This window comes from Salmo salar, chromosome ssa13 (genome assembly GCF_905237065.1).
Source record: "Salmo salar chromosome ssa13, Ssal_v3.1, whole genome shotgun sequence".
Lineage (NCBI taxonomy): Eukaryota > Metazoa > Chordata > Actinopteri > Salmoniformes > Salmonidae > Salmo > Salmo salar.
In genome coordinates this window covers 91,276,198-91,302,728 of record NC_059454.1, presented here as the reverse complement: position 1 = coordinate 91,302,728, position 26,531 = coordinate 91,276,198, and the positions used below count along the sequence as shown (strand labels likewise).

The 26,531-nt window shown below is 44.2% G+C and overlaps 2 protein-coding genes across 8 annotated transcripts in view; both read left to right on the top strand.

The window, feature by feature from the left end:
* The first annotated feature begins 255 nt into the window (after positions 1 to 255).
* On the top strand, positions 256 to 8,085 carry LOC106568207 (forkhead box protein N4). Of its 4 annotated transcripts, XM_014138350.2 has the most exons (9): positions 256 to 689; positions 1,003 to 1,070; positions 4,452 to 4,737; positions 4,834 to 4,947; positions 5,103 to 5,255; positions 5,407 to 5,503; positions 5,622 to 5,835; positions 6,522 to 6,869; positions 7,044 to 8,085. In XM_014138350.2, the coding sequence occupies exons 5-9, from the start codon at positions 5,176 to 5,178 to the stop codon at positions 7,268 to 7,270; spliced, it is 966 nt and encodes a 321-aa protein (XP_013993825.2). In that variant the 5' UTR covers positions 256 to 689; positions 1,003 to 1,070; positions 4,452 to 4,737; positions 4,834 to 4,947; positions 5,103 to 5,175; the 3' UTR covers positions 7,271 to 8,085. The 4 variants fall into 4 exon arrangements, with proteins under 4 accessions (XP_013993825.2, XP_013993827.2, XP_013993826.2 ...); XM_014138352.2 differs by lacking the exon at positions 1,003 to 1,070; XM_014138351.2 differs by lacking the exons at positions 256 to 689; positions 1,003 to 1,070 and adding an exon at positions 1,516 to 1,902.
* A 1,372-nt stretch (positions 8,086 to 9,457) lies between these two features.
* The window catches only part of LOC106568203 (protein phosphatase Slingshot homolog 1), a 28,520-nt gene continuing 11,446 nt past the window's right edge, over positions 9,458 to 26,531 (top strand). Inside the window, exons 1-17 of one of the 4 annotated variants that reach the window (XM_045692414.1) lie at positions 9,458 to 9,641; positions 9,731 to 10,142; positions 10,293 to 10,366; positions 10,524 to 10,600; positions 10,781 to 10,880; positions 11,077 to 11,566; positions 11,708 to 11,921; positions 12,627 to 12,786; positions 14,365 to 14,402; positions 21,642 to 21,742; positions 23,819 to 23,883; positions 23,976 to 24,097; positions 24,192 to 24,260; positions 25,178 to 25,243; positions 25,710 to 25,904; positions 26,107 to 26,200; positions 26,313 to 26,441. In XM_045692414.1, the coding sequence (XP_045548370.1) occupies positions 12,715 to 12,786; positions 14,365 to 14,402; positions 21,642 to 21,742; positions 23,819 to 23,883; positions 23,976 to 24,097; positions 24,192 to 24,260; positions 25,178 to 25,243; positions 25,710 to 25,904; positions 26,107 to 26,200; positions 26,313 to 26,441 (951 nt within the window). In that variant the 5' untranslated portion in view covers positions 9,458 to 9,641; positions 9,731 to 10,142; positions 10,293 to 10,366; ... (3 more) ...; positions 11,708 to 11,921; positions 12,627 to 12,714. Of the gene's footprint in view, positions 9,642 to 9,730; positions 10,143 to 10,292; positions 10,367 to 10,523; positions 10,601 to 10,780; positions 10,881 to 11,076; positions 11,567 to 11,707; positions 11,922 to 12,128; positions 12,451 to 12,626; positions 12,787 to 14,364; positions 14,403 to 18,942; positions 19,592 to 21,641; positions 21,743 to 23,818; positions 23,884 to 23,975; positions 24,098 to 24,191; positions 24,261 to 25,177; positions 25,244 to 25,709; positions 25,905 to 26,106; positions 26,201 to 26,312; positions 26,442 to 26,531 lie in introns of those variants that run through there. The other 3 variants (XM_014138335.2, XM_014138337.2, XM_014138338.2) reach the window with 3 other exon arrangements.

The window sequence follows — 26,531 nt, the reverse complement described above, 5'->3', positions numbered from 1 at the left end:
TAATTGACAATGCACAAAGTATTCAAATACAGGGATTCGAGAGGAGGGCCTAGGCCAGGGTTCCCCAACTGAATTTGGCTAGCGGGTGGTTTTATTTGGCCCCCCAAGTTTTCTCAGCAAAAAAATTAAACACCAGGAAATCAGCTCCAAGTGAAATCTGTTCCCAAGTATTCCCAATCACATCCATAACAGAGAGACACGTGATCGTATACGAACGGAAGCAGTGTTTGAAATTATTATGTTTTAGTCCAACATGATATCTGTTTGGGCTTCTTGCGGTCAATTTGCAGTCTACAAACTGTTTAATGCCCTTCCCTTAAAATGACCATCATTCCCGCAGTCTACAAACGGTTTAATCCCTTTCCCTTAAAATGACCATCATTCCCACATGTCTATGTTGTTGTCTGCTTTCACTGGTGTTTATTCCACTGCTATCGTTGAGCCTGAGAACTGACGTTACTGCCTCTCCTCTCCGCGCCTCCTCACCACCTTCCCGCTGCAGCTCATCAAACCGCGCGGGCAAGCGCGCCGGATCAAAATTGGAACCACACAGTGGTGCTGATGAACAGCTCCTTGCCAGAGTGCAGTGGACACACTGGACAGGCAGTCGGTGACAGAAGAGAGAGTTTAAAAACGGTTTGGAAGGTTAATGAATGGACTCAAACTCAGCGTTGATTCGTTCAGAACAGGTTAGCAAGGGGTTGTTTACATAGTTGTTTTTACATTTCATATAACGTGTCGGATGTCTAGCTAGCTAAGTTAGCTGTCAAAGTAAATACATTTCTCATACTAGCATTTGGAGCTCGGTTGAAACGAGCTACTGTAGCTAGCTGGTTAGACAGTCAGGTATGGGTCTGGTAACTAACGTTAGTTGAAACGGCTACGTAGCTACTTGTGTAAATGTAAAGCTAGCATTGTCACTGTGGTTAGCTACCTAGCTGTTGGCTGGCAGTGTGCCAGGTTTGTCAACTAAGGTTAGCTAACCGACTATTTATTTTGTAGGAGATGATACCATCGCGCCAGATGATACCACCGCGCCAGCATGACAGCGATTTTCATAAATTCAGAAAGTAACGTTAACGTTAATCATTCATCACACCTCATCACAGGATGTCATGTAAAGCTAGATAATGATACTTCACCAGGCTGTCACGGGTCTGAATTAACTCTGAAAAGCTTGGCAGGCAAACCTTCAAGTTATGGTTTGCAAGGAGTCTCTCTCTCTGAGTCTCTCTCTCTCTCTCTCTCTCTCTCTCTCTCTCTCTATCTGTTATATATATATATAACGTTATATCTTTAACTTTCACACTCTCTCTCACTCCCCTGCTTCTCTCTCTCTCAGTGTGTGTGTGTGTCCGAAAATATGCACACAAAAAAAACATTACAATTAATCATTTTAGGTCTGAATAGATATGTCAGAGCCCATCAGCTCTGTTTTCTGTCCCACTGTTGGGGCAAGGGGGGGGGGGGATCTATCCCTGGGTGTCTGGTGCTGGGGACTTGGGAGGGGTGGCCTCAAAATAGATAACAAGGGGACACTGCTTGTAGAAACCCTTGGGGGAGGACTTGCTTGACTGCCTGTCTAATTTGTACTGGTAAGCAAAGGTGGTGGACACATCGTTCACACGTCGAACACTTCTTCCTACAGCGGAGAGAGTAAAGAGAGTAAAGAACAACTTTTCTCCTCGTCAATCAGAGCTTAGCTACCTCAGTGACATAATTGCTCAGTGCACTGAACCTGCTTGTCTATAGCCTTCTCATTGTGTTTATTTGGAGTTCCCCTAGCGACATTGTTGACAGTGAAGAAGGGATTTTTACTTCAGAAGGAATCATTATTTTGTGCTAATCTGAATTGAGGGGTATTCTTTGTGGCACTGTTACATGGATGTTTTCCTCAAAAAGGTTTGTGTTTTTTCTGATTTTATGTGAAGTTACTTTTGAAGCAACCAAGTTTGGAGATTTCTTTCAGCCAAATTGTAATTTAATAAACTACAGTCATTTTTTTCATGCTGGATATTCTGTTCCCACAGTAATGTAACTTTATTGTAATGTTCTCACTGTAGGCTAATTTCTTATGTTTCTTAACTAGTTTCTTAACTTATAGCCTATGGCTCATTGATTGAAAACCAGATCAGCTCTTCAGTCTTTAGCCTACTTACAATGGAGTTAAGTCAAGACATTGACCAAAACCTGACTGTCAAATGAACCACAATCAAACTTGTAATTGTATTGCCTACTACAGTTTATAGACTGGGTTTTTACATTATAGAACTAATAGTTAACCATTCCCTTTCTTGTTTGTGGGCATGACATTGACCACACAGGGTCTCCAAGCAACACTTTGTTTTTATCATCTGACGAAACATAAGAATGGGCCAGTTCATTTTTGCATTGCCAAGTTCACCAGGTGGGTGGAGATTTCATTTAAGGACCAATGGAATGGTCTAAAATGTGTAAACTCCACCCACCCGGGGCACCAAGCCATGCAAAATGAACTCACCCAATCTGCCTACTGATAACAATGTGTGGGTGGAGCTCAAATGTTAAGTTTGTAACTGTGAAAAAGTAAATTCCCAGTAAAATACTAACTATTGTGAACAAAGCTAACCAAATGTAAGGCCAGACTGATGTCATTTTATACAACAAAAAAATGCTTTAGAAGGAGCATGCATGTTATTTTACTGTCTGTTTAGAAGAGTCAACAGCATTAAGCCTGCTTTCCAGGCTCTCCTGCACTAGAGTGGTTGGCTGTAGTGCAGAGGGTCTGGTGTTGACAGAGAGGCAGATGGTTCTCGTTTAACTCCCTTGTCAATTAGCTGTTACTCAATCAGATTAATGCAGGCTCTGGTCATCTTGGGGGTGGAGTGTAGGGAACAGCCCTCTAGAAACAATAGAGCCACGTGCCACAGGGCTGGGGACTGTCGTTTGAATAACTAATCATTATTCAGTGGCCAGACCAACTGTTGCAGACAATGTGCACAGTGTACCCGACCCTACTCCACACTTTGAATATTGTGGGGGTGCCCCTGTGTATTTGTGATTCAGCCCAGTCCACCTGGTCATGCTGCTGCTCGTTACTGCCTCTCCTCTCCGCGCCTCCTCGACCCCCTTCCCACTGCAGCTCATCAAACCGCACGGGCAAGCACGCCGGTCATGCTGCTGCTGCAGCTATGGAACCCTGACCTGTTCACCAGCCCTGCTGTTTTTGACTCTCTCTCTCTACCACACCTGCTGTCTCTAACTCTGAATGATCGGCTATGAAAATCCAACTGACATTTACTCCTGAGGTGCTGACCTGTTGCACCCTCTACAACCACTGTGATTATTATTATCTGACCCTGCTGGTCATCTATGATCGTTTGAACATCTTGGCACTGTTATAATCTCCACTCGGCACAGCCAGAAGAGGACTGGCCACCCCTCAGAGCCTGGTTCCTCTCTAGGTTTCTTCTTAGGTTCCTGCCTTTCTAGGGAGTTTTTCCTAGCCACTGTGTTTCAACATCTGTATTGCTTGCTGTTTGGGGTTTTGGGCTGGGTTTCTGTATAGCTCTTTGTGACATCAGCTGATGTAAGAAGGGCTTTATAAATACATTTAATTGATTAAATGGAGCAGTGGGCACCGGATGTAACATGACATTATATTTGAGTGTCTGGAACTGGAAAGGAGAATCGTCATTGAAATAAAAGGGTAATTTGTGGAAATAAAGTTTGTAAAACTCTGTCTGAAAAGAAACTCAAATCAGATTAAACATGCTATTCATGGGTTGCACCTTTGTCACTTGGTGGTATCGTTGCCGTTGTTATCAACATTCTACCGATGCCGCAGCATATTGATGTCCAACTGAAGGTTAATGCTCAGTCTTTCTGAACGGGGGGCTAGTGAATGTTTCGTCTAAATTACACTATAGTGGACTGGCAATGCAATGACATTGCTAAAGTAGACACATAATTAGTAGAAAACAACTTTGCCATCATTATGTTGTCATGAAGTTTACTTTAGAGAGATGGTAATGTTGCTGGCCATGAGCTAGCAAGGTTTGACAGAAATAGCTAGCAATGCTAACATTAGCTAGCTCAAATGTCGGTGCTCTCCCCTCAATCTTAGAAAGCAAATTAAAGTTATACTGCATCTAAAGTCAATCTGGCGACGTAGCAAAGATGACAAAGCTTGTCCTACTAACAAATCTTGACTCCTTTTCTAATGTCACCGTGCTTCCAAGACATGGTAATGCACTTTACACAAAGTCTTCATCAACACCTATTGTCACTGCATTGAGTAGAATGCTCAGCTGGGCATCAGTCCTAAAATGAACATTCAAAACAATATTGTGACGAAACATGGAATCCATGAATGAAGTTTCAGTCTGTGACTTTTCTATAAACTGAGGGCTGCAGGGGTAACTCAGCTCCCTTACAGTAGATGTTAAGCAGCTCCTTTGTCTGTCGATCAGGCTGCTGACCACTGAGCTGTCCCAGCAGAGTGAGGAGCTGCCAGGAGACCTGCAGTCTCTATCCTGGCTCACCACTGTGGACATACACAGGCTGCAGCATATGGCCACAGGCAGACTGGCCTTCAACAACACAGAACCCCAGAGCAGCCCACTGGAGCTTTACCCAGGTTCAGACCAGCACAGAAACATGAATACAGCACTAGGACATGACACCATTGTCCCTCCCCAAAGCAACATGCAGAACAGTTATATTGGAATGAACTACCTCAACAATCAAAATGGAAATGTAAGTACTCCAAAACCTTTAGTTTTTGTTTTGTATTTGTCTTTGTTATTTTTAATCATCCATGTTCTTCCTGTCATATGTGTCTTTATCTTTCAGAAGACAGGAGGGTACCCAGGAAGTGGTATACCTGGCTCAGAATACCAGTCCTCCCTAGCCGACTACTACCACTCCCCCCAGCAGGCCTACAGCCCAGCTCAGGCTGTCCAACAGGTAACATCCACAGAAATGTTAAGAAATGTTTCTGAACTCTTATGAACATAAGAGTTTATGACAGAGTGATGTATATAGTATTTCTCTGTATCTCTCTATAACTCGTAATTAATGCAGGGAGGGCCTAATAAGTTTATTTTTTTCATTTTTCCCAGCATTCCCCCAGCAGCCTGTATAACAGCCCCCTCCTACCATAGCCAAAACCTGTATGAGCAGCAAGCAGCAGGCATGAGCATCAGCAATCCCCACAGCAACCAGGATCTCCTACAACAACCTAATTCCTTCCCCAAACCTATCTACTCCTACAGGTAGGACACACTAACACATTAACTTGGTCAGTTTACACTGACATTTAATCGGTACAGTTTTAACACAGTTCGTAAAGGGACTATCAAAAAAGAAGACACAATTGGAACTGAGCAAAAATGAAAATGGATGATATTTGACTGTTTTCACCAGCTGCCTGATTGCTATGGCTCTGAAGAACAGCCGGACAGGCAGCCTCCCTGTCAGTGAGATCTACGGCTTCATGAAGGAGCACTTCCCTTACTTCAAGGTGAGGAGCAGGGAGATGCCTCTTTACACACATGAGATTATCTGGGCTCATGGAGTTTGGGAACATCGGCAACAATGTATATTATCAGTATGTGTTTAACTGATGGTCTACCTTACAGACGGCGCCTGACGGCTGGAAGAACTCTGTGAGACACAACCTGTCTCTGAACAAGTGCTTTCAAAAGGAAGAGAACAAGCAGGGAGGCTCCTCCTCCACTCGTAAGGGCTGTCTGTGGGCCCTCAACCCAGCCAAGATCAACAAGATGGAGGAAGAGATGCAGAAGTGGAAACGCAAGGACCTGACTGCCATCCGCCGCAGTATGGCCAACCCAGGTGAGGATGGTAGAGCAGACGAGAAAAGACTAGCCATATTGTGGCAATTAGCCATTCTAATGAACAAACAGCACATATTGCTTATGTACACTGAGTGTACAAAACATTAATGACACCTTCCTAATATTGAGTTGCACCACCTTTTGCCCTAAGAGCAGCCTCAATTCGATGGGGCATGGACTCTACATGGTGTCAAAAGAAACCCACAGGGATGCTGGCCCATGTTGACTCCAGTGCTTCCCACAGTTCTGTCAAGTTGGCTGGATGTCCTTTGGGTGGTGGACCATTCTTGATACACACGGGAAACTGCTGAGCGTGTAAAACCCAGCTGCGTTGCAGTTTTTGACACACACACATGTGCGCCTGGCACCTACTACCATGCCCCATTCAAAGGCACTCAAATCTTTTGTTTAGCCCATTCACCCTCTGAATGGCACACATACACAATATCTCAATTGTCTCAAGGCTTAAAAATCCTTCTTTAACCCGTCTCCTCGCCTTCATCTACACTGATTGAAGTGGATTTAACAAGTGACAACAATAAGGGATCATATCTTTCACCTGGATTCAGCTGGTCAGTCTATGTCATGTAAAGTGTAAAATGTCAATGTAAAGAGCAGGTGTTCCTAATGTTTTGTACACTCAGTGTAAACTCATTGTTTACTGCTAATGTTCATGTCTCTCAGATGAGCTGGACAGGCTGATCACAGACCGACCGGACGGCTGTCGGAGGAACCCTTGTGATCCCAGGATGACGTGTCTCCCCTCTAGCCCCTGTGGTTCCCCTCTGTCTGGGCTTCTGCAGGCATCCCTCCCCTTCTACCTCCAGGCCCAGAATCCCACTCTGCTAGTAGACCCCAGTTCCCCTGTTCCCGCCCGGACCCCTCCCCTCCACGCTGTCCCAGACTACTCCCACACCCCCTTCATCCAGCAGCAGCCCTGCAGACAAGCCAACAGCCACAGTCTGTACAGCCTCCACCCTGACGTCACAGCAGATGTGGACGCTCTGGACCCTAGTATCATGGAGTTTGCCGGTGGGTTATTATGAATATCGGAGGGATGTTACTGTATGTTTCAAATGAAAATGGCATATTTGTTGAACACCTTTATCAAATCAGATAGTCTTGAACATAACTGTTTTAATCCAAGGATGATTTGGTTAATGATCTGTTTTAATGGGTTATAATGTGTTTGTTTCTGTTTCTCAGGGAGCCTATGGGAGGGGGTGAGAGAGGAGGGCTTCAGCCTTGAGAGTATGTTTAACCACTCTCCTCTGTGCCTGTCTGACTGTGAGCTGCCTGGCCCCACCACTGGACAGCCCCTGGTGGACCTACAGGTTTCAGGGCTGTACACCACCCTGGACCCGGCACCTGCTGTCCCCTTCCAGTACATCACCACCACAGAGCCCGGGGGCCAAGCCGTCGCCCTGCTCTGACTTTGACTGTGAAACACTGATATACACCAAGACTGACCACTACTGTTGAACCTGCATGTCCCCACACCTACTGTATGAGAATCCTGAACATTCCCCCACCTGACAGGATGTCTTGCCTCTTTCATGTCAATCAGATACATTTTTTAAAACTGATTCCTGTTTCTCCACCAAAGCACTTAAGAAGCACCCAAATCAGCTAGCATAGACGTGTTTGATTGGGCCTGTCAGATTTTTAGAGTGGTGAGGATACAGTGTTTTTGTGTGTGTGATGGTTTAGAGGTAAAATGCAATGCTACTTTATATTTACAAGAGCTGGAGTCAATGTTGTGAAGGTTGTCTTCTGTGAAGATATGTAAAAGGTTGTCGGGGAAACTCATCTGTCATCTATTTCTTGTGGAGTTAAAGTCTTTACTAGCTTGTGCAAACAATCATTTTTTTGTTACCAGATTTGACTCTGGTATTGTAGCTCGATAGTTTATTTGTAGTACTAAAGTCCTGCTAGGAAGGCGTTATCTCACCGTTTCCTGTTTTGTTCATTTGTATTTATTTACTTTTCTCCGTGTAAACTGTCTAACATGACTCTTAAAGCCATGCCTTACAACAATAATTGTATATTGTAATATAGAGGGCTTTAACATGTTAATGTATTTTAGAAATACTAAACATTTTTAACTTAAGATTATTTATGTAAAGGTATTACAGACATGTTAAAAGCCTTAGCAGATTCACCTGTTTTAAACTGACAATAGACTCCTGTGCCTACAAGGTGTTTCTCTAACTGTAAACATTTTCAGAATAAATATTTTCAGATTCCAGATTTATTGCAGCTTTTTCAGTGTTGTACTTATTCACACAATGCACACCGTGCTGATGAACTAGAATGAAACGTGTGACGCAAGAGCACCGTCTACTGTCAGTCTAGGATATTACAACAAAGTGTTTATTTTCCAGTGGTGACTGGTGGCACTTTAAATCAGAGGATGGGATCATAGTAATAGTCCGGAATGGATCGGAATAATTGGGACAGTATCAAACACACCAAGCACATTTCCATGTTTGATACCATTCAATATCATTGACTCCATTCCAGCCATTATTATGAGCCGTCCTCCCCTCACCAGCCTCCTCTGTACTGTACATATTCTAAGTACCAGTTGTAAAAGGTGTTGTATAATCTGTATGTAAACATAATGCATAATAATGACAATGGTACAATTAGGCAGTATGAGGCCAATGGTTTTAAGTTAATTGTCTTTTACATTCTTGTTCCTCCATCTCCCAAAAAGTTGTTTACAATAGATGTAACTACTCCCTCACCTTCCCGGCAGGCTTTATTCCTATTGGATGACTGTAATTTGAGATACAAGATGCCCCAGCAGATTTAACCAACTCAACAACACGTTTTATGATCACAGGAGGTTGTTGGCACCTCAGTGCTAGAAGTGTCGCTACAGACCCCCTGGTTCGAATCCAGGCTGTTTCACAACCGGCCGTGATTGGGAGTCCCATAGGGCGGCGCACAATTGGCCCGGCGTCGTCCAAGTTTGGCCGGTGTAGGTCGTCACTGTAAATAAGAATTTGTTCTTAACTGACTTGTCTAGTTAAATAAAGGTTCAATAAAAAAAATGAAAAGCAGCCTCCGTTGGTTATGATAATGATGATTTGTTTCCGTTTCTACCATTGTGGTTAGATGGGGTAGGCTTACAACAGCTCTATCTAGTGGTCGCGCCGGGGACAACAGTTGTTGACAAACTGTAGCGTTGTAGCTAAACCTAACCCTAACCCTTTTCCTAACATTAACCTAATTCTCCTAACCTGCTACATGAATTCACCTGCGTTAGTTCTGCTGCCTTGAACCCAGAGCTTTCCTGGGTTGAACCCCAAGCTTTCCTATGTGGTTATGTGCAGTGGAGCTGATCAGGCTGAATTAACAGAACACAATGTTATTGTAGCACATCCACATTCTCTCTTGGGACAGTTAGATCTGTGATGATAGCAGAGCAACAATAACGCTCCAACCAGGAACAAAACAAGTGTATTTATAGTCCCGTGTCAGTTATAGAACTGGTTCCAGACTCAATTATTCTGAACCAGAAAATATACGGCCTTTTGTTATTGAAATGCTGACTGTTAAAGTAGGACATTTTGTTTGAATGTAACTGATTCTTTTTCACTAATACCAGGCCGCCCATTGCCAGTATAACAGCTAATGTTCTATGCAGTGCTTATTTGTATTCCCTACAGTTGTGCTCTGCATCAGGGTTAAAAGTCATATTTATATATTCATTAATGGACTTTTTCTTTCAGAGTGACGTTGTACTCTGAGTTCCTCCTGATGAAGTCAAGGACCACCTGCATTATGCTGATTGAGGTACTTTCTGCCCACTGGCCTTTATCATATTTGTACGATTGCGATTGTTTTATCTCATAATAAGACAATCAACAATTTCCTTGATTCAGATATTCCGGGGCCTTGGCGCTGTTCGAGGTCCTTCTGGCCATCTGGATCATGCCTACCATTGGCTGGCCTGGCTGCTTGGCCTGTCTACAGCACCCCTGCTGAGCTTTGTTACCTTCTGTTTTGTAAGTATTGCTACACTGAGACCTGCTGTATCTGTGGTTCTGAAACAAAATGGTTGAAATGCATCACTGAGGTGCATGTTACTGAACACATAGGTAGTGGATGAAGGGTGTTTCAGTATATGCATGTGTAAATGTCTGTGTTCATGTGTGTGTCTGTGTGTGATACTGTGGCTGCCCAAGAGTGCCTGCTTCCATGTGCTTTCGGGAAATTGCTATGAACTCGTTAAGACGCATCGCTGCTGACAACAGGAAAACCATGCCCCATGGTGAACTTATTGCCAATAAACAGGTGAGACTGTATAATTGGTGTGGTGTGTGTGTGTGTGTGTGCATTCATGTTGGAAGTGTTAATCTGAGATCATCTTGCTTAGTTTATAACTGCATTTGTGTATTCACAACACTTGCTTGGGTGTGTGCATTTTCCATATTTGTGAGGCAGGAGGATCGTGGTAGGATCCAAGATCTCTTAACTCCTCATTATCGCAGAAGCACTATTCTCCTGTGGTTTATATGGTAAGTCCATTTTGCTCTCATTATTCTGGTATCTCATTAGCTCACCATCTCGATTCAACCAGTACATCCTCTCCTCACAGTTCTGAAATTGAAAACCATTGAAACTTAGAGTTGGGCCCTTCGTATGACCTCTGTGTTTGTATGGTTTCTGCCTCAGGTTTGCCAATGCCTTCTCCTACCATGGCCTGGTCCTCCTGACCACTGAGCTATTCCAGGCAGGAGATGCATGTAGTGGTGAGTGATAGATGGTCTGCATGCTACTCTTTAAAATGTTGAAACTTCCTTTTGATAGTCATAAGCAGAAACTTCTGCACCGCCCTAACAATCAAACATATAAAACAGTCCTGCAAAAGCCTGCTCTTCTAGTTGTTCTTCTAGAGCCTTTGACTTCATGTAAATGTTTTGTACATCCAGTCATCACACAAGCTGCCAAGATTGAGCCAAAGTGCAACCTGGAATGCAACTACTTGACGTTCGACGACGACAAAAACCTACTGTGAACCACCTCATAAAAGTAATTAAATGGAATGGAAGCTTGTGTTTTGCTGATATGTTGTGTGTGTCTCAATTAGTAGAGCATGGTGCTTGCAACGCCAGGGTTGTTTGATTCCCACGGGGGACCAATTCGAAAAAGTACCTAAATGTACAAAAGGAGTGGGACATTCTGTATCTGTATGGCCATATCTGTTCATTTTTTATTCTGTCTGCAGGAGTTTTTGTGACGTTGTTTGTGATCAATCGGATTGGCAGGAAGAAAAGCATGGCGATGTGCATTCTGCCCCTGTACTCTTGTATTGGGAGGTAAGTGCTCTCTTCACCTTGGCCAGGTCTGAGATTTGAGAACTGTGGTAATCAAGGGCCTTAACTCTTAACTGACTCAGTTAACCCCTGATTGGCTGTAGAGACTACTCCCTTCTTCATTCCTGTTCTGCTGGCATTTCTCATACTCTCTCTCGCTACAGGGTTGCTCTCACAGTCTTCATCGCCAGAGCCTTCATCACTGGGGGATTCCAAGTTGCTTTTATCTGCACACCTGAATTAAGCATATTTACATTTTTCCATCAGTAGATACTTGACATCTAAAATCTCAGCTACTGCTGTTGAGGACATGAGGACATTTTGAATAAACTATTCTTTCTTTAGGTATATCCCACAGCCACCACAGGTATGGGGATCAGGACCTGCAGTAGGATGGCCAAGGTGGGTGCCCTCCTAACTCCCTTTACGGCACATTTAATAACGACCCGGTTTTAGATGTACTTAATTCAAATCTAAGACATCCTGCCCCCTCACCGAGGGCTCCCCAACAATGATAACCTCCAGCTGTTTTGGTCCATACAGGTGCCACTCACGAAGTCTGTGTATCTGACACTGTCCGTGTACCGCATCTGTTGCCTGCTGGACACAGGAGCGTCCGTGCTGTTGCCCATTGAGACAACAGGCCTGGGCCTGCAGGAGACTAGTCAAATCACAGCCGGTCAGGAGAAGACCACGAGCCAGACGTCAACACATGCCAGCTATGGATCAACCTAGAACAGCTGATGAGGACTATAGGGTGGGCTAAGGTGTTGAGAGAAATGGATGGAACTTGATTATTCCCACCTCAGTCTTTTCATATCATGTCCCACGGATTCCACACAAAAGGACATTAAAGATATTTTTCTATTATTATTTAGATAATAATAATTTAAGAGAATGTAGATGGCAATAATGAATTCCTCCACATAATTTTCATTATAGCAATACAATGGTTGCATATCTGTGAAGGTGCAATATGAGTTCTAAGATTTGTGTACTAATGTGCCTTGCTTAAATCTGTTTGCAAATAATATTCACATGAAAACATTTCATGATAAATAGCCTTTGGTTTCCGTTGAGTGTAGTAGTCTCTAGTCTGGCCAGAGTCACCTTGACGACATTGGCCCAATGATAGCACCTTGACCACATTGGCCCAATGATAGCGCGCACGCAAACCAAAGCAGCCAATCATAGCATCCGGCAAAGTGTCAGAACAGAAGCGCTTGTCATTTATGCTCTGCATGCAACCTGGCTGCGATGTGTTTTGTTTGTCTGCACGATAAATGGTATATGACACAGATGGACAAAATTGCATACTTGCCTTTACAACTATTTACAAATGACTGTTCTAAAACGAACTGTGAAGGATGGGCGAGGCAGCAGCCGGTGATGGGTTTATCAGGATGGTGAAATCAGAGGCAGATTTAATGCGATCCTGAGCGTTTTCTCCTGTGCTGCACAGGGTCAATCTAGGCGCATCTTGGCCCAGAGCAACGCGCCTTCCTTCCCCCCATTCAAAGGTCTCCTCTCCTCCGTAGCAGTAGCCAGCCATGGCCCTGGTAACCCTACAGCGCTCTCCCACCCCGAGCGCAGCATCCACCGCCAGCACCAACGCGGGGGAGGTAAGTGGAACTGCGGGAGTTGTTCGCTACGTAGGCAGCGCCGTGGAGGAAACGCCGGGGATGCGCCCGATGCTCACGTCCCTCATCCACTAGGCCCAGCATTGCAGAGGACGCTTTCAGTTGTCAATATAATGTTTTGCAATTTAGTGACATATTTTATGTAACACGGCAAGACTGTTTTGTATGGACATCATTTAATAGACTTTATGGAATCCATCCGTTTAGAATGGTGAAGTAGTCCAGCCCCGCGCTATTAGCTTCTAAACAAAATCTGAGCCGGTGATTAGTTACCAGAACAATGCATTAATTGCATGTGGCAGCATTTTATTTCTGCCTTCAGTCTTTGTGGTTTAAAGACAAATATGCGTTTATACAGCAAGGCAATATAATGAAAGCATTATCTCATGATTTTGCTTAGATTTTTAAGTCATGACATTTGTTTAAATTCCTTGCTTCAGCTTGCACATGGAACAGACTATAGAGTGAGATTCATCAGTATTGTGCAGCTACTTGCCTAGTTATGTACGCCATTACATCACTACTGAGTCAGGGATGTTGCTGTTGGTACCCGCTCGTTTCAATCACTGTCAAAATACTACTGTGGCAGGTGTGAGCTTATATTTCAAAACATATGAGATCATAGATAGTGACATGGTATGGCCAGTAGAGAGCGCTGATACACTGTATTCAATATGAAATGCAAGTGTATTAACACGTTTTAAAACCTAACGTAAAGCATCTCCTTCATGTCCCATAAGTTCAGTTTAAACACTGGTACATCACTCATCACTCATCACTCTGATTTTACTAATAAAGCACATGATGAATTTCAAAAGCGAATTAATCCATCATGGCTTGAATTGCATAGAGGCAGGCGCGCGCACACACACACACACACACACACACAGCTGTGTGCTGCAGAAATGATGTCATACTAATTACATCATTAAAGATACTGCTGCAGAAATGATTTCATACCGAGTTGGTTACCTACGGTATATAAGTCTGTATACCTCTCTTTTATATCTGAAAGTATCTAAATTACAATTGTTACTGGTGACTGAGTTAGTTTGAGCTGTGGTATTAAATAGCCTCTTTGACATCAGATCCACAGATCAAGCGCAGTCTAGGCCTATGTGCTCTTTTCGACACTGTAACCTGTCATGAAACGCAGAGAGAGAGCTTTATGCAGATCTACTAATGCAACAAACAACCTCAACCACTCTGTCCTCAGGGAGTTACAGCATTGCTACTGGTACAGAAGGCCCAATGTCTAGCCTATATTTAGTTACTTGTCCACGTAGATCAAGAGCATCACTTAGTGATGATCTATATACCCATAACTCTAAAGGAAAGGAATCTCTCTGTCTCCACCAGTCAATGGGAATCTTCTGAGTCATTGTACTGTGACATTGTGATTAGGTATGGTAGCTAGGGGAGCATGGAAGGACATAGCAGGGCATACGGGTCATGTGCTGCTGTTGCGCAATGCATCCTACTGTACTGTCTGCACAGCCTTGATGGAAGGGTTTCTAGTGGACCTACAGTGTATGTAACATTTCTGTTTTTCTCTTGCAGGAATTAGGGCGTGATGATGACCGGAGAGCAAATCAGAGGTAAGCCTCTCCCTAAAAAAACAAACATATATTTGAATCTAGAAAAAGTAGTTTGTTTGTTTTCAAAGAACTCTTGCATTATGGTGACGTGATCTATATGGAAAACATTGTTGCCCTCCCTAGGTGCATGGCTAAATTACTACAGGCCTCTATGTCCAGCTACATATTGGGGGTCGAAGGTCAGCTATTATACACTACATGGCCAAAAGTATGTGGATACCCCTTCAAATTTGTGGATTTGGCTATTTCAGCCACACCCGTTGCTGACAGGTGTATAAAATCGAGCACGCAACCATGCAATCTCCATAGACAAATATTAGCAGTACAATGGCCTTACTGAAGAGCTCAGTTACTTTCAATGTGGCACCGTCATAGAACACCAGCTTTCCAACAAGTCAGATTGTCAAATTTCTACCCTGTTAGAGCTGCCCCTGTCAACTGTAAGTGCTGTTATTGTGACGTGGAAAAGTCTAGGAGCAACTACAGCTCAGCCGTGAAATGGTAGGCCACACAAGCTCACAGAACGGGAATGCTGAAGTGCTTAGCACGTAAAAATAGTCTGTCCTCGATTGGAACACTCACTACCGAGTTCCAAACTACCGTTTGGAAGAAACATCAGCGCAAGAACTGTTCGTTGGAGAGCTTAATGAAATGGGTTTCCATAGCCGAGCTGCCGCACACAAGCCTAAGATCGCCAATTCGCAATGCCAAGCGTCTGCTGGAGTGGTGTAAAACTCGCCGCCATTGGACTCTGGAGCAGTGGAAATGTGTTCTCTGTAGTGATGAATCACGCTTCACCATCAGGCAGTCCGACGGACAAATCTAGGTTTGGCTGATGCCAAGAGAACGCTACCTGCCCCAATGCATAGTGCCAACTGTAAAGTTTGGTGGATGAATAATGGTCTGGGGCTGTTTTTCATGGTTCGGGGTAGGCCCCTTAGTTCCAGTGAAGGGAAATGTTAACGCTGCAGCATACAATTACATTCTATACAATTCTGTGCTTCCAACTTTGTAGCAACAGTTTGGGGAAGGCCCTTTCCTGTTTCAGCATGACAATGCCCCCTTGCCCAAAGCGAGGTCCATACAGAAATGGTTTGTCGAGATTGGTGTGGAAGAACTTGACTGCCCTGCACAGAGCCCTGACCTCAACCCCATCAAACACCTTTGGGATGAATTGGAACGCCAACTACGAGCCAGGCCTAATCACCCAACATCAGTGCCCGACATGACTAATGCTCTTATGTCTGAATGGAAGCAAGACCTCACAGCAATGTTCCAACATCTAGTGGAAAGTCTTCCCAGAAGAGTTGAAGCTGTTATATCAGCAAATGGGGGACCAACTCCATATTAATGCCCATGATTTTGGAATGAGATGTTTGACGAGCATGTGTCCATGTATTTCTCTGAGAAGCCGTGCATGCACATGCATTAGGTGATACAGTAATGTATAATAACAATCTGTTGTGCTCCATCTGGGGGAGGGATTGGTATACATTTCTTTGACCAGGAAATCTGAGTTTCCCAAGGTCTATGGATATTGACCCCTGACCCTGGTCCTGGTGTCAGTGGGAATTCCAGGACTGGGTTACAGTAGGAAGCACCCAAGAATGTCCTGAAGGAATAACATGGACACTGGTGCCGAATTACACACATTGTAGATAAATATGAATAATGTAATACTAGTATTCAATTAATAGGCGCACACCTTAATGAGCGCTTGCAAAAGAGATGGAACATCTCACACCATTGCAGTCCATTACAGTTCACAAAGAATGTCTCTCTCTGGGGACCCTTAAACACTGAGATGTAGGCCTAGTTGTATCAAGGGTAATAACAGTGATAATGGTCCAACCCTCAGAGTTACCATTCCCATTAACCACCATTATACATTCCATCAAATCAGAAACACTATCCAGCTGTATTGCAGAGCTGGGAGTGAATAGCATAGGTGGAATCCTCTACTCAGCTACAGAAGGATGTGATGTCATGGTGGTGTTGTGCTGGGGCTAGTTTTGTTCTGGAGTTTCTTGGTAAGAGTTGATAAGACCTTTTTGGCCTTGTAGTAGTAGGCCTAGTGTTGGCTGGACACTCAGTTCTCTAGTCCAGTGGTTCCCAAACTTTTTATAGTCCCGGTCCCCTTCAAACATTCAACCTCCAGCTGCGTACCCCCTCTAGCACCAGGGTCAGTGCACTCTCAAATGTTTTTTGCCATTATTGTAAGCCTGCCACACACACTATACAATCCATTAATTAAACATAAGAATGAGTGTGAGTTTTTGTCACAACCCAGCTCATGGGAAGTAACAGCTCTTATAGGACCAGGGCACATAATAATAATAATAATAATAATAATAATACATAATTTTGCTCTTTATTTAACCATCTTACATATAAAACTATATTTGTTCATCGCAAATTGTGAATAACTCACCACAGTTTAATGAGAAGGGTGTGCTTGAAAGGAGGCACATAACTCTGTAATGTTGTATTGGAGAGAGTCTCAGTCTTAAATCATTCATGCTAGTGAGGGCCAAGAATCCACTCTCACATAGGTGCATGGTTGCAAAGGGCATCAGTGTCTTAACAGCGCGATTTGCCAAGGCAGGATACTCTGAGCGCAGCCCAATCCAGAAATCTGCCAGTGGCTTCTGATTAAATTCAATTTTCACAGAACCGCTTGTTGCAATTTCGATGAGGTTCTCGTTCAGATATCGGTAAGTGGACTAGAGGCAGGGCATGAAAGGATAACGAATCCAGTTGTTTGTCATCGGTTTCGGGAAAGTAATTGCGCACCCAACTCACTCAGGTGCTTCGCTATATCACATTTGATATTGTCCGTAAGCTTGAGTTAATTTGCACACAAAAAATCATACAATGATGTAAAGACCTGTGTTGTCCTTGTTAATGCAGACAGAGAAGAGCTCCAACTTCTTAATCATAGCCTCAATTTTGTCCCGCACATTGAATATAGTTGAGGAGAGTCCCTGTAATCCTAAATTCAGACCATTGAGCGAGAAAATACATCACCCAGATAGGCCAGTCGTGTGAGAACTCGGCATCATGCAAGCGGTCAGACATGTGAAAATGATGGTCAGTAAAAACTTTAAGCTCGTCTCCCAATTAAAAAAAACGTGTCAATACTTTGCCCCTTGATAACCAGCGCACTTCTGTATGTTGTAAAAGCGTTACATGGTCGCTGCCCCATCATTGAATAATGCTGAAAATACATGAGCGTTCAGGGGCCTTGCTTTAACAAAGATAACGTCTTTCAAGCTGTCAGGCATTCCCTTGGTAGCAAGAGCCTCTCGGTGGATGCTGCAGTGTACACAAGTGGCGTCGGGAGCAACTGCTTGCACGCGCGTTACCACTCCACTATGTGTCCCTGTCATGGCTTTTGCACCATCAGTACAGATACCAACATCAGCAGCAGCTACGTTTGGCTACATACGGAGCGTTAGTGGAATTCCCGCGAGAGAGTAACGCTTAATGTGATTGGATGTTGATGATTTCACTAGGCTACCTGTATTTGACATTGTGTTGTTATTTCATTGAACACTAGATGGTTTAATTTTATTTTTGGCAGTGAAACGAGGCTACTCAGGTGAGGGGGAAAAAACCTCACCCAAATGTATAGCCCTGTTGGAAAATATAAATGGACTGTTAGAATATATAAAAAAAAAAAAATGTGAATCACATTTTTATTTGGCGTACCCCTGACAAGCATTGCGCTTACCCCAGTTTGGGAGTACCTGCTCTAGTCCAACCTGGCTGGGCCAGGGGTGTTCAGCCTTACACAACCGTTTCCCCCATCTGCTAGACATGACACACACAGGGTGGGTTGAGATTATAACATTGATAAGGTAGATTACTTTCTTGGTGGTACAAGGCAGATAGAGGAATGTTTGAAAGGTGGTATAGGGAGCAATTTTGATTATGTAAAATCTTGCTTCAGAGTTGCTTCTGCCAGCAGAAAATGTAGGATGAGGGAAGGTAAAAACACACAGAAAAATAAAAAGAATGATTGATATTAGTGGTTTTGTGTCATTAAATGTTTTGTTGTTAAAAGGCTAAAGCAAAGACATTTAACTTGATAGTGATAGATGGTCACCAGAGAAATGCTACAGGGCGGAGCAGTCACACCATTGATTATTGGAAGTGGCCCAGTCCACATTAGCTCTGCTCATCTTGTCCTCTCTCAGACCCTAGGACCCAGTGATGTCAGCAAGTCTACCTCTCTGAGGGCCATACTGTATCAGTCAGGCAGAAACCTGATGCACATTTACCCCCCAGCAGCCCTTGGGTGTCACAGTACCCTGGCTGCCTCAGCCAGAAAGCCCAAGCACCAGACAGGGTTATGCAACAGCCAAGGAGAGAGGTGTGTGCAGACTTCAAAAGGGAAGATGTCCTTGGTGTGTGTCTAACTAGCAGCTTGTGTAAATTGCTTCACACTGGCATTGGATATGTGTTCTGTGATGGAGTTATAGTTCATACAAAGTTGAATATGCCTCTCAATGAGTAGTATGTTTCCTTTGGCAGAGATCCTCTGGGATCTTACATGTCAAATAGCATCCACTCACTCTACAGATGTGTGCTTTGTAGACTGAAGCTGAGGCAAGCTAGATTCCCTGCCACCCAACCCAGCTAACGTGAAACATGCTTGAAAGGTGCTTTTGTGTCGGGAGTTGCGGAGGGAGTTCTGATTGCTCAAGCGCGTGCTGTGAGGAGGAGATGAGCTGCTGCTGATGGTCGGGAGTTGAGGCAGGAGGCAGAGCTGAACAGACGCAGCAGAAGTCTGAAGACTGATCCTCACAGCCCAGACGGACAGGAGGGAGAGACGGACGCACCAGACCAAGACAGGATACGTCATCGGACTATTGAACCAAATCTGTACCCTTTTTACAGGGGGGAAAAAAACACAGGGCTATATCAGTTATTATACTTTGGAAACCAAATTCGTTTTTTTGAGGCACAAAATGCTTGTGAATGTATTTTTTGCACATGTATGTTCTAAGAAGCTGTAAGGGTGGAGGAGATTTTGTGAGGAAGCCAGTAGACACCAGAGAGCTACTGAGGGAGAGATCCAGAATCAGGATGCATCTTGTGGTGGAGCCTTCACAGGATGCCATGCTTACCATGTTGCCTCACTTTGTGAAGAACGCAGTCCTGAGTCGGAGAGAGATCTGGCGAATGTAAGTCCTCCACTCGCACTCAGGATTGCCTCTCCTTGAGTATCTCTCACTGGCATTTCTACCGTGATAAGAGGTAGCACATTGGCGACAATGGTTTGAATGGTTGTAACTTGTAAGTGTGCACCCTGCATTTTCTGTATTAGTCATTGGTATTAAAGTGTAACATTTTATTTGGATAGCTCTGTGGGTTTTTTCCAGGGTTGGCAACTTATTTTTTCTTATACATAAATACATATTGTACTTTAATTTGACATTTGGTCGTACTGTTAGAATTGCTTACTTGTTTTAATGGCTGTCTATTTCTTCTTGAGTGTTCTTTTTAGAAGTTTACTGTTCACAGCTGTCTTAAGGTGCGTTTACACAGGCAGCCTAATTGGCCTTTTAACCAATCAGATCAGCTGTTTTGGCAATAATTGAAAAAATGAACAGAATTGGACTGTCTGTGTAAACTCAGCCTTAGAAAGATGGGGACATGCTCTGATTGTTTTCAGTAATGGTGTAATGGACGGATCAACAGTAGCTGGAGCCTTTTCCATAAAGCTTTCTCTTTAGGTCTATACATCCATCTGTGATTACTGCTATTCAGTTCATCCCATTTACAGTACATCAGACATCTGAAGATGAGCTGTTATGGTACCCTACCCAACTCTGACCTCTTGACCGAGGCCACCCTCATCTTTTTCAGGACATTCTGAAAAGGAACAATGCTACGTAACAGCGGGCAGAAACAAAAGGTCTTGTGATGGACCCACTGTCATACCATGCTTTGTTTGTGGTGGCAGAGCGAGAGGGTAGCCTGTCTGTTAACAAAGCCCAGCTCTGTTCCTCCTGGTCAATGTTGTGGCCAGCAAACACCCAACTCTTTTCTTCCTGGACATTCTTCCTGGACATTCTTCCAAGTCTAAGGAAAAACTATCTTTTATCCGGGGGTAGTCAGTGCCTCAGCACAGGGGTTAGGGAAGTCAAGAGAGCCCATCACTGGCCAGAGAAGGGAGGGATGGATGGTGCTGGCTGAAGAAAGGCAGAGGAAATATTTCAGTGGTGGGCTCAATGATCTGCCCCAACGATAGGTCAGGGGACCTAACCACGTTCTGTCAGTTCATTATCTGCCCCAACGATAGGTCAGGGGACCTAACCACGTTCTGTCAGTTCATTATCTGCCCCAACGATAGGTCAGGGGACCTAACCACGTTCTGTCAGTTCATTATCTGCCCCAACGATAGGTCAGGGGACCTAACCACGTTCTGTCAGTTCATTATCTGCCCCAACGATAGGTCAGGGGACCTAACCACGTTCTGTCAGTTCATTATCTGGAAAATATTTCATAAAGGAAAGGTCTGCTCACATTTACTTCCTGATGAATTTGGGAACATCCTTTCCTGCTAGTCACTAAACTTTGGAAAAGCAATTAACAGCCATCCCACCCTGCCTCTTCTTCCCACTGTAGCTCTGCTCTCTGATTATGCAATTCTACATCTCCAGGTAATTTGTCTCCATTCCTGGAGAAAAACAGCCTCATTCATTGACAAGTGAGAAGAATACTGTGGGTTGGACAGTTCATTGAATCACATCAGCCTTAGGAGAGTCTGCAAGCAGGGCATCCACATTCCACATTATAATTTTCAATGAATGTTTTGCCTCCCTGAAGTGAACGCGCTGGTGATTGCATAGTCTGTCAAATACATCATGGAAAGGAAAGTAGGCTATGGCTGGGTAGTTTTGTGATCTACTTAAATGGAGCACAACAAAACAGGGAAGAGACACCAAGCAGGTGTAGAAGGAGTGACTATTTCAAATGTCCTCTCTGTTCTAGAGTAGAACGCCATGCTACTTACTCTAGGTACTGTGGAGTGCAGTGTGCCACAGACGGTGCTTAAGCTGTTGAAGCAGTACAATGATTTGTCCAACACGCTATTCAGATATGCTGATGATCTGTTGCCTACTTCCAGTACAGTCTGTACTCTTTCTTTCACTTCTCTAATGAATGCTTCCCCTGTGTGTTACAACATCAAACCACTAGAAACCCTATTTCCCTGTCTGTCTGTTTCAGCCTCAGTGAGAGCTTCTTCATGGTCAAAGGAGCTGCCCTCTTCCTGCAACAGGGCACCAATGCACAGGGACCCAAGACCCCTACACACCACAAACATGCAGGTAAACACACTGGCACACCACAAACACGCAGGTAAATACACACTCTTGACACACACTGGGCCCATTGTTCATTGGCCCTGTTCATCCATGACTGCGTGGCCATGCACGCCTCCAACTCAATCATCAAGTTTGCAGACGACACTAAAGTGGTAGGCTTGATTACCAACAACGATGAGACTGCCTACAGGGAGGAGGTGAGGGCCCTCGGAGTGTGGTGTCAGGAAAATAGCCTCACACGCAATGTCAACAAAACAAAGGAGATGATCGTGGACTTCAGGAAACAGCAGAGGGAGCAGCCCCCTATCCACATCGACAGGACAGTAGTGGAGAAGATGGAACGTTTTAAGTTCCTCGGCGTACACATCACGGACAAACTGAAATGGTCCACCCGCACAGACAGCGTGGTGAAGAAGGCGCAGCAGCGCCTCTTCAACCTCAGGAGGCTGAAGAAATTCGGCTTATCACCAAAAACACTCACAGACTTTTACAGATGCACAATCGAGAGCATCCTGTCGGGCTGTATCACCGCCTGGTACGGCAACTGCTCCGCCCACAACCATAAGGCTCTCCAGAGGGTAGTGAGGTCTGCACAACGCATCACCGGGAGCAAACTACCTGCCCTCCAGGACACCTACACCACCCGATGTCACAGGAAGGCCAAAAAGATCATCAAGGACAACAACCACCCGAGCCACTGCCTGTTCACACTGCTATCATCCAGAAGGAGAGGTCAGTACAGGTGCATCAAAGCAGGGACCGAGAGACTGAAAAACAAGGCCATCAGACTGGCCATCAGACTGTTAAACAGCCATCACTAACATTGAGTGGCTGCTGCCAACATACTGACTCAACTACAGCCACTTTAATAATGGAAAAATTGATGTAATCAATTTATCACGAGCCACTTTATTTTATATAATGTTTACTTACCCTACATTACTCATCTCATATGTATATACTGCACTGTATACCATCTACTGCATCTTGCCTATGCCGTTCGGCCACCGCTTGTTCGTTATATTTTTATTCATTCCTTTACACTTGTGTGTATAAGGTAGTTGTGACATTTTTAGGTTAGATATTACTGCATGGTCGGAACTAGAAGCACAAGCATTTCGCTATACTCGCATTAACATCTGCTAACCATGGGTATGTGACAAATAAAATTTGATTAGATTTGTTCAGTGAACCGTGACAATGCCACTGCTAAAGTTCTATTTAAAGACGAGGTAATATTGTCTGAGGTTGGCTTGGCCTTTGTGGTTGAGCCTATGTTCAACCCATATTCACTGAAGCATTACCTGGCCATTGACTGCCCTCGAGGCAGGTACTTGTCTGCTTTTAGCTTTGATATGTTTGTCAAAGTAGGTCCAGGTGTGACCTTATAGAGTCTGCCTAGTAACCAGGCGAAGGGAGAAGACAAACCATACAAGGGGCTTTGTAGATCCTGCTTGTTTGATTATTATTATTTTTCCCCCATCAAGATGTTACATAAACTCACCAAGCTAGACTAACCAGCCTGCAGCACATATGATGTTACCTCAGTGGTGTGTGTGTGTGTATATGTACGGGTAGGCCTGTGTGTGTGTGTGTGTACCTGTGTGTGATGCAGCATGTCTTATAACAGGGTTGTTGAGATAGATCGGGGAGTGCCATCCCCTCATTTGGAGTCCTAACACACCCCTCTCCTACCCTATGATACGCAGGTTAATCACAAGATCAATGTGAGGAGCTCCAGATTTCTTGATTACATCACCAGACGTTCAAGTCGATGCTTAGCTCTGATGAACCTGGCATGCATTTATCTGTGTGTATGACAGACTGTTTCTGTATGTTTGTATGGGTTTAGCCGAGGATTGTACTTGAGATTAGATGTTATGGTACACCATTCCCATTTATTTACCCGTCTTGTCATGAGATGTTCAGGCTTTGCTCTGCAATGTGTAATTGGATCATAATCAGAGGTACCAGTCTAAATAGGGGCCTGGATAGCAGAGCTGGACACAGTTATACAATATGTCTGATTATGAGGCTTGCTTGATCTGGATTATGGTATGCGGTTCTCTTCTCTCCCAGGTGACTTACCTCGACACCTGCAGGTCATGATTAACACCCTCCGCTCTGAGGACCGCATTAAACTGGTGAGTCAAATCCCCATCTCAGATGTACTTACCATCCATTTTTATTGACAAACAAATGCCACACAGTGTAACCTGTTCTTACTGTACCCCAGGCTGTACGGTTAGAGAGTGGTTGGTCTGACCGCGTGCGGTACATGGTTGTGGTCTACACCAGTGGTCGACAGGACACAGAGGAGAATATCCTGCTAGGGATGGACTTCACCGATAAGGACAGGTACCTGTCTTTCCTCCTTAGCCAGCAGTATTACACTACAATATGGTTTGTTGTTATCATAGAGTAATAATCTATTCCGTTGCATAATTCCCAGTAAAAGCTGCTCTATCGGGATGGTGCTACCGCTATGGAGCGATACGAAGATCCATTTAGATGGAGATGGGTAAGTGCTACTCTTCTACATACTGAGGATACAAAACGTTAAGAACACCTGCTTTTTCCATGACAGACTGACGAGGTGAAAGCTATGATCCCTTATTGATGTCACCTGTTAAATCCACTTCAATCAGTGTAGATGAAGGGGAGGAGACAGATTAAAGAGGGATTTTTAAGCCTTGAGACATGGATTGTGTATCTGTGCCATTCAGATGGTGAATAGGCTAAACAAAAGATTTGAGTGCCTTTTGAACGGGGTATGGTAGTAGGTACCAGGCATACCGGTTTGAGTGTCAAGAATTACAATGCAGCTGGTTTTTCATGCTCAGCAGTTTCCCGTGTGTATGAAGAATGGTCCACCACCCAAAGGACATTCAGCCAACTTGACACAACTGTGAGAAGCATTGAGTCAACGTGGGGCAGCATCCCTGTGGAATGCTTTCGACACCTTGTAGAGTCCATGCCCCAACAAATTGAGGCTGTTCTGAGGACAAAATTAGTGGGCTGCAACTCAGCATTAGGAAGGAGTTCCTAATGTTTGGTATACTCAGTCTATACCCTCACATAAATATACATTAAACTTTCCACAAAGGTACGGTATGTGTCACAGTGCATCCCACAGACATTAAGTTGCATATACAGTCGACCATGAAGTACCTCTGATCATTTAGCCCGTTCAAACGGCCCAGCCCTGTGACGCAGAAGGAGTTGCTCTGCCCTCCAGTGGCCAGTCCAGTCAACTACAGGCATTTTCAATTCTCCATGTGGCAGATGAGTTCTTGCTGAGCTGTTAGTCATCCCTCTCTGTGCTGGAGGAATGTTCCATTGGGATGTGTCCTGAATAGTCCCCTAAACCCTTGTAGCTCAGCCCCTGTTCGTGCTCCCAGACCCCTCTCTCTAATCCTTCATCTGCTCTCTCCTCAGGGGATTTAGTGTGACCACAGGAGGACGATCACATGTCTTCAAGCCTGTTTCTGTGCAGGCCATGTGGTAAGTGTCTAGTGATTTTTGGATTTGATACTGTATTTGGGTACTTCAAAATAGAATTGTCTGGTGACCTTATATTCCCTGAAACCATACAGTGACTGTACTCTACCATGTTGGTTCCATTTTAAAATCAACAATCAATGAGTAGAAAAACATAAACTAGTAGATGAATTATTTAGGCTGGTAACACTTTGATACCGAACCCGCTGCCAGTTGTCCATGCACCATCTACTGGTCAATAGATGCCACTATCATTACAATGTGCATGCACTTTTCTTTTCATTCTCAGCAGACTCATCATTTTCTCTGGGTTTGACAGGCCTTTAAATATATTCTGAATTTCCTGTGTCATTGAAAATCGATGATTAAAAGACTGACTCTATAATCAGATAAGTGAAATATCTTCTGAATAGTTGCTGTTGAGAACCTGTATTAAGACTGGGAGCTTCTTCTACCTGTGTGGCTTCAGGTCTGCCCTGCAGATCCTCCATAAGGCAAGCGATGTGTCTCGCAGGCACAACTACTTCCCCGGGGGCATGGCCCTCACCTGGATGGGCTTCTATGAGAGCTGTATCACCTCCGAGCAGAGCTGCATCAACGAGTGGAACACTATGACCGACCTGGAGACCATGCGGCCCGACTCACCTGCCATGTTCGTCGACCGGTAAGACCTGAATCATCCGGTTTCGTAAGATTCAGTTAAGTCGTTTTTTTTCTTATGATTCATTTCTAGTTGCAGTACCTTCTGAGATTGGTAATGTATGTCCATCAGGGTAAACCGGGCCTTTCTCGTTTTCATCAAAAGTGAAAAATGTGTTGGTTTCATTCATAATTGAATTGATATATTGACATATGTTGTTATTCAGGCCAACGGAGAGAGAGAGAACGGAGTGTGCAATCAAAGCCAAACTGCGCAGCATCATGATGTTCCGGGACCTGGAGAATGTCACTTCCAAGGAGGTATCTCACCAGGCTTTGTGGGGCACACAGATCGGTTTGTTGTGGCAATTAACTCTGCATGGTAGAAGAACCATAGTGCAGCCTAATACCGGTTCTGTCCTGCCCCTCTCAGATCCGTGTGGAGCTAGAGCAGCATATGAGCTGTAACCTGAATGAGTACAAAGAGTTCCTCGACAATGAGATGCTGCTGATCCTGGGTCAGATGGACAAAGCCACACTCATCTTTGACCACCTCTACCTGGTGAGAACCTTTCCCTAACTTTACATCCTAATTGTCTCTTTGTATCCCTAACACTAACTAGTAACTACAGTCCTCCTCGCTAACCTCTGA

What these genes read in the sequence shown, in the direction of transcription:
- LOC106568207 (XM_014138352.2), top strand. Translation starts at nt 5,176, where the DNA reads ATGAGCATCAGCAATCCCCACAGCAACCAGGATCTCCTACAACAACCT. An exon ending in AGCACTTCCCTTACTTCAAG is followed by an intron (nt 5,504 to 5,621) that starts GTGAGGAGCAGG and finishes TCTACCTTACAG; the next exon opens with ACGGCGCCTGACGGCTGGAA. An exon ending in CCGCAGTATGGCCAACCCAG is followed by an intron (nt 5,836 to 6,521) that starts GTGAGGATGGTA and finishes CATGTCTCTCAG; the next exon opens with ATGAGCTGGACAGGCTGATC.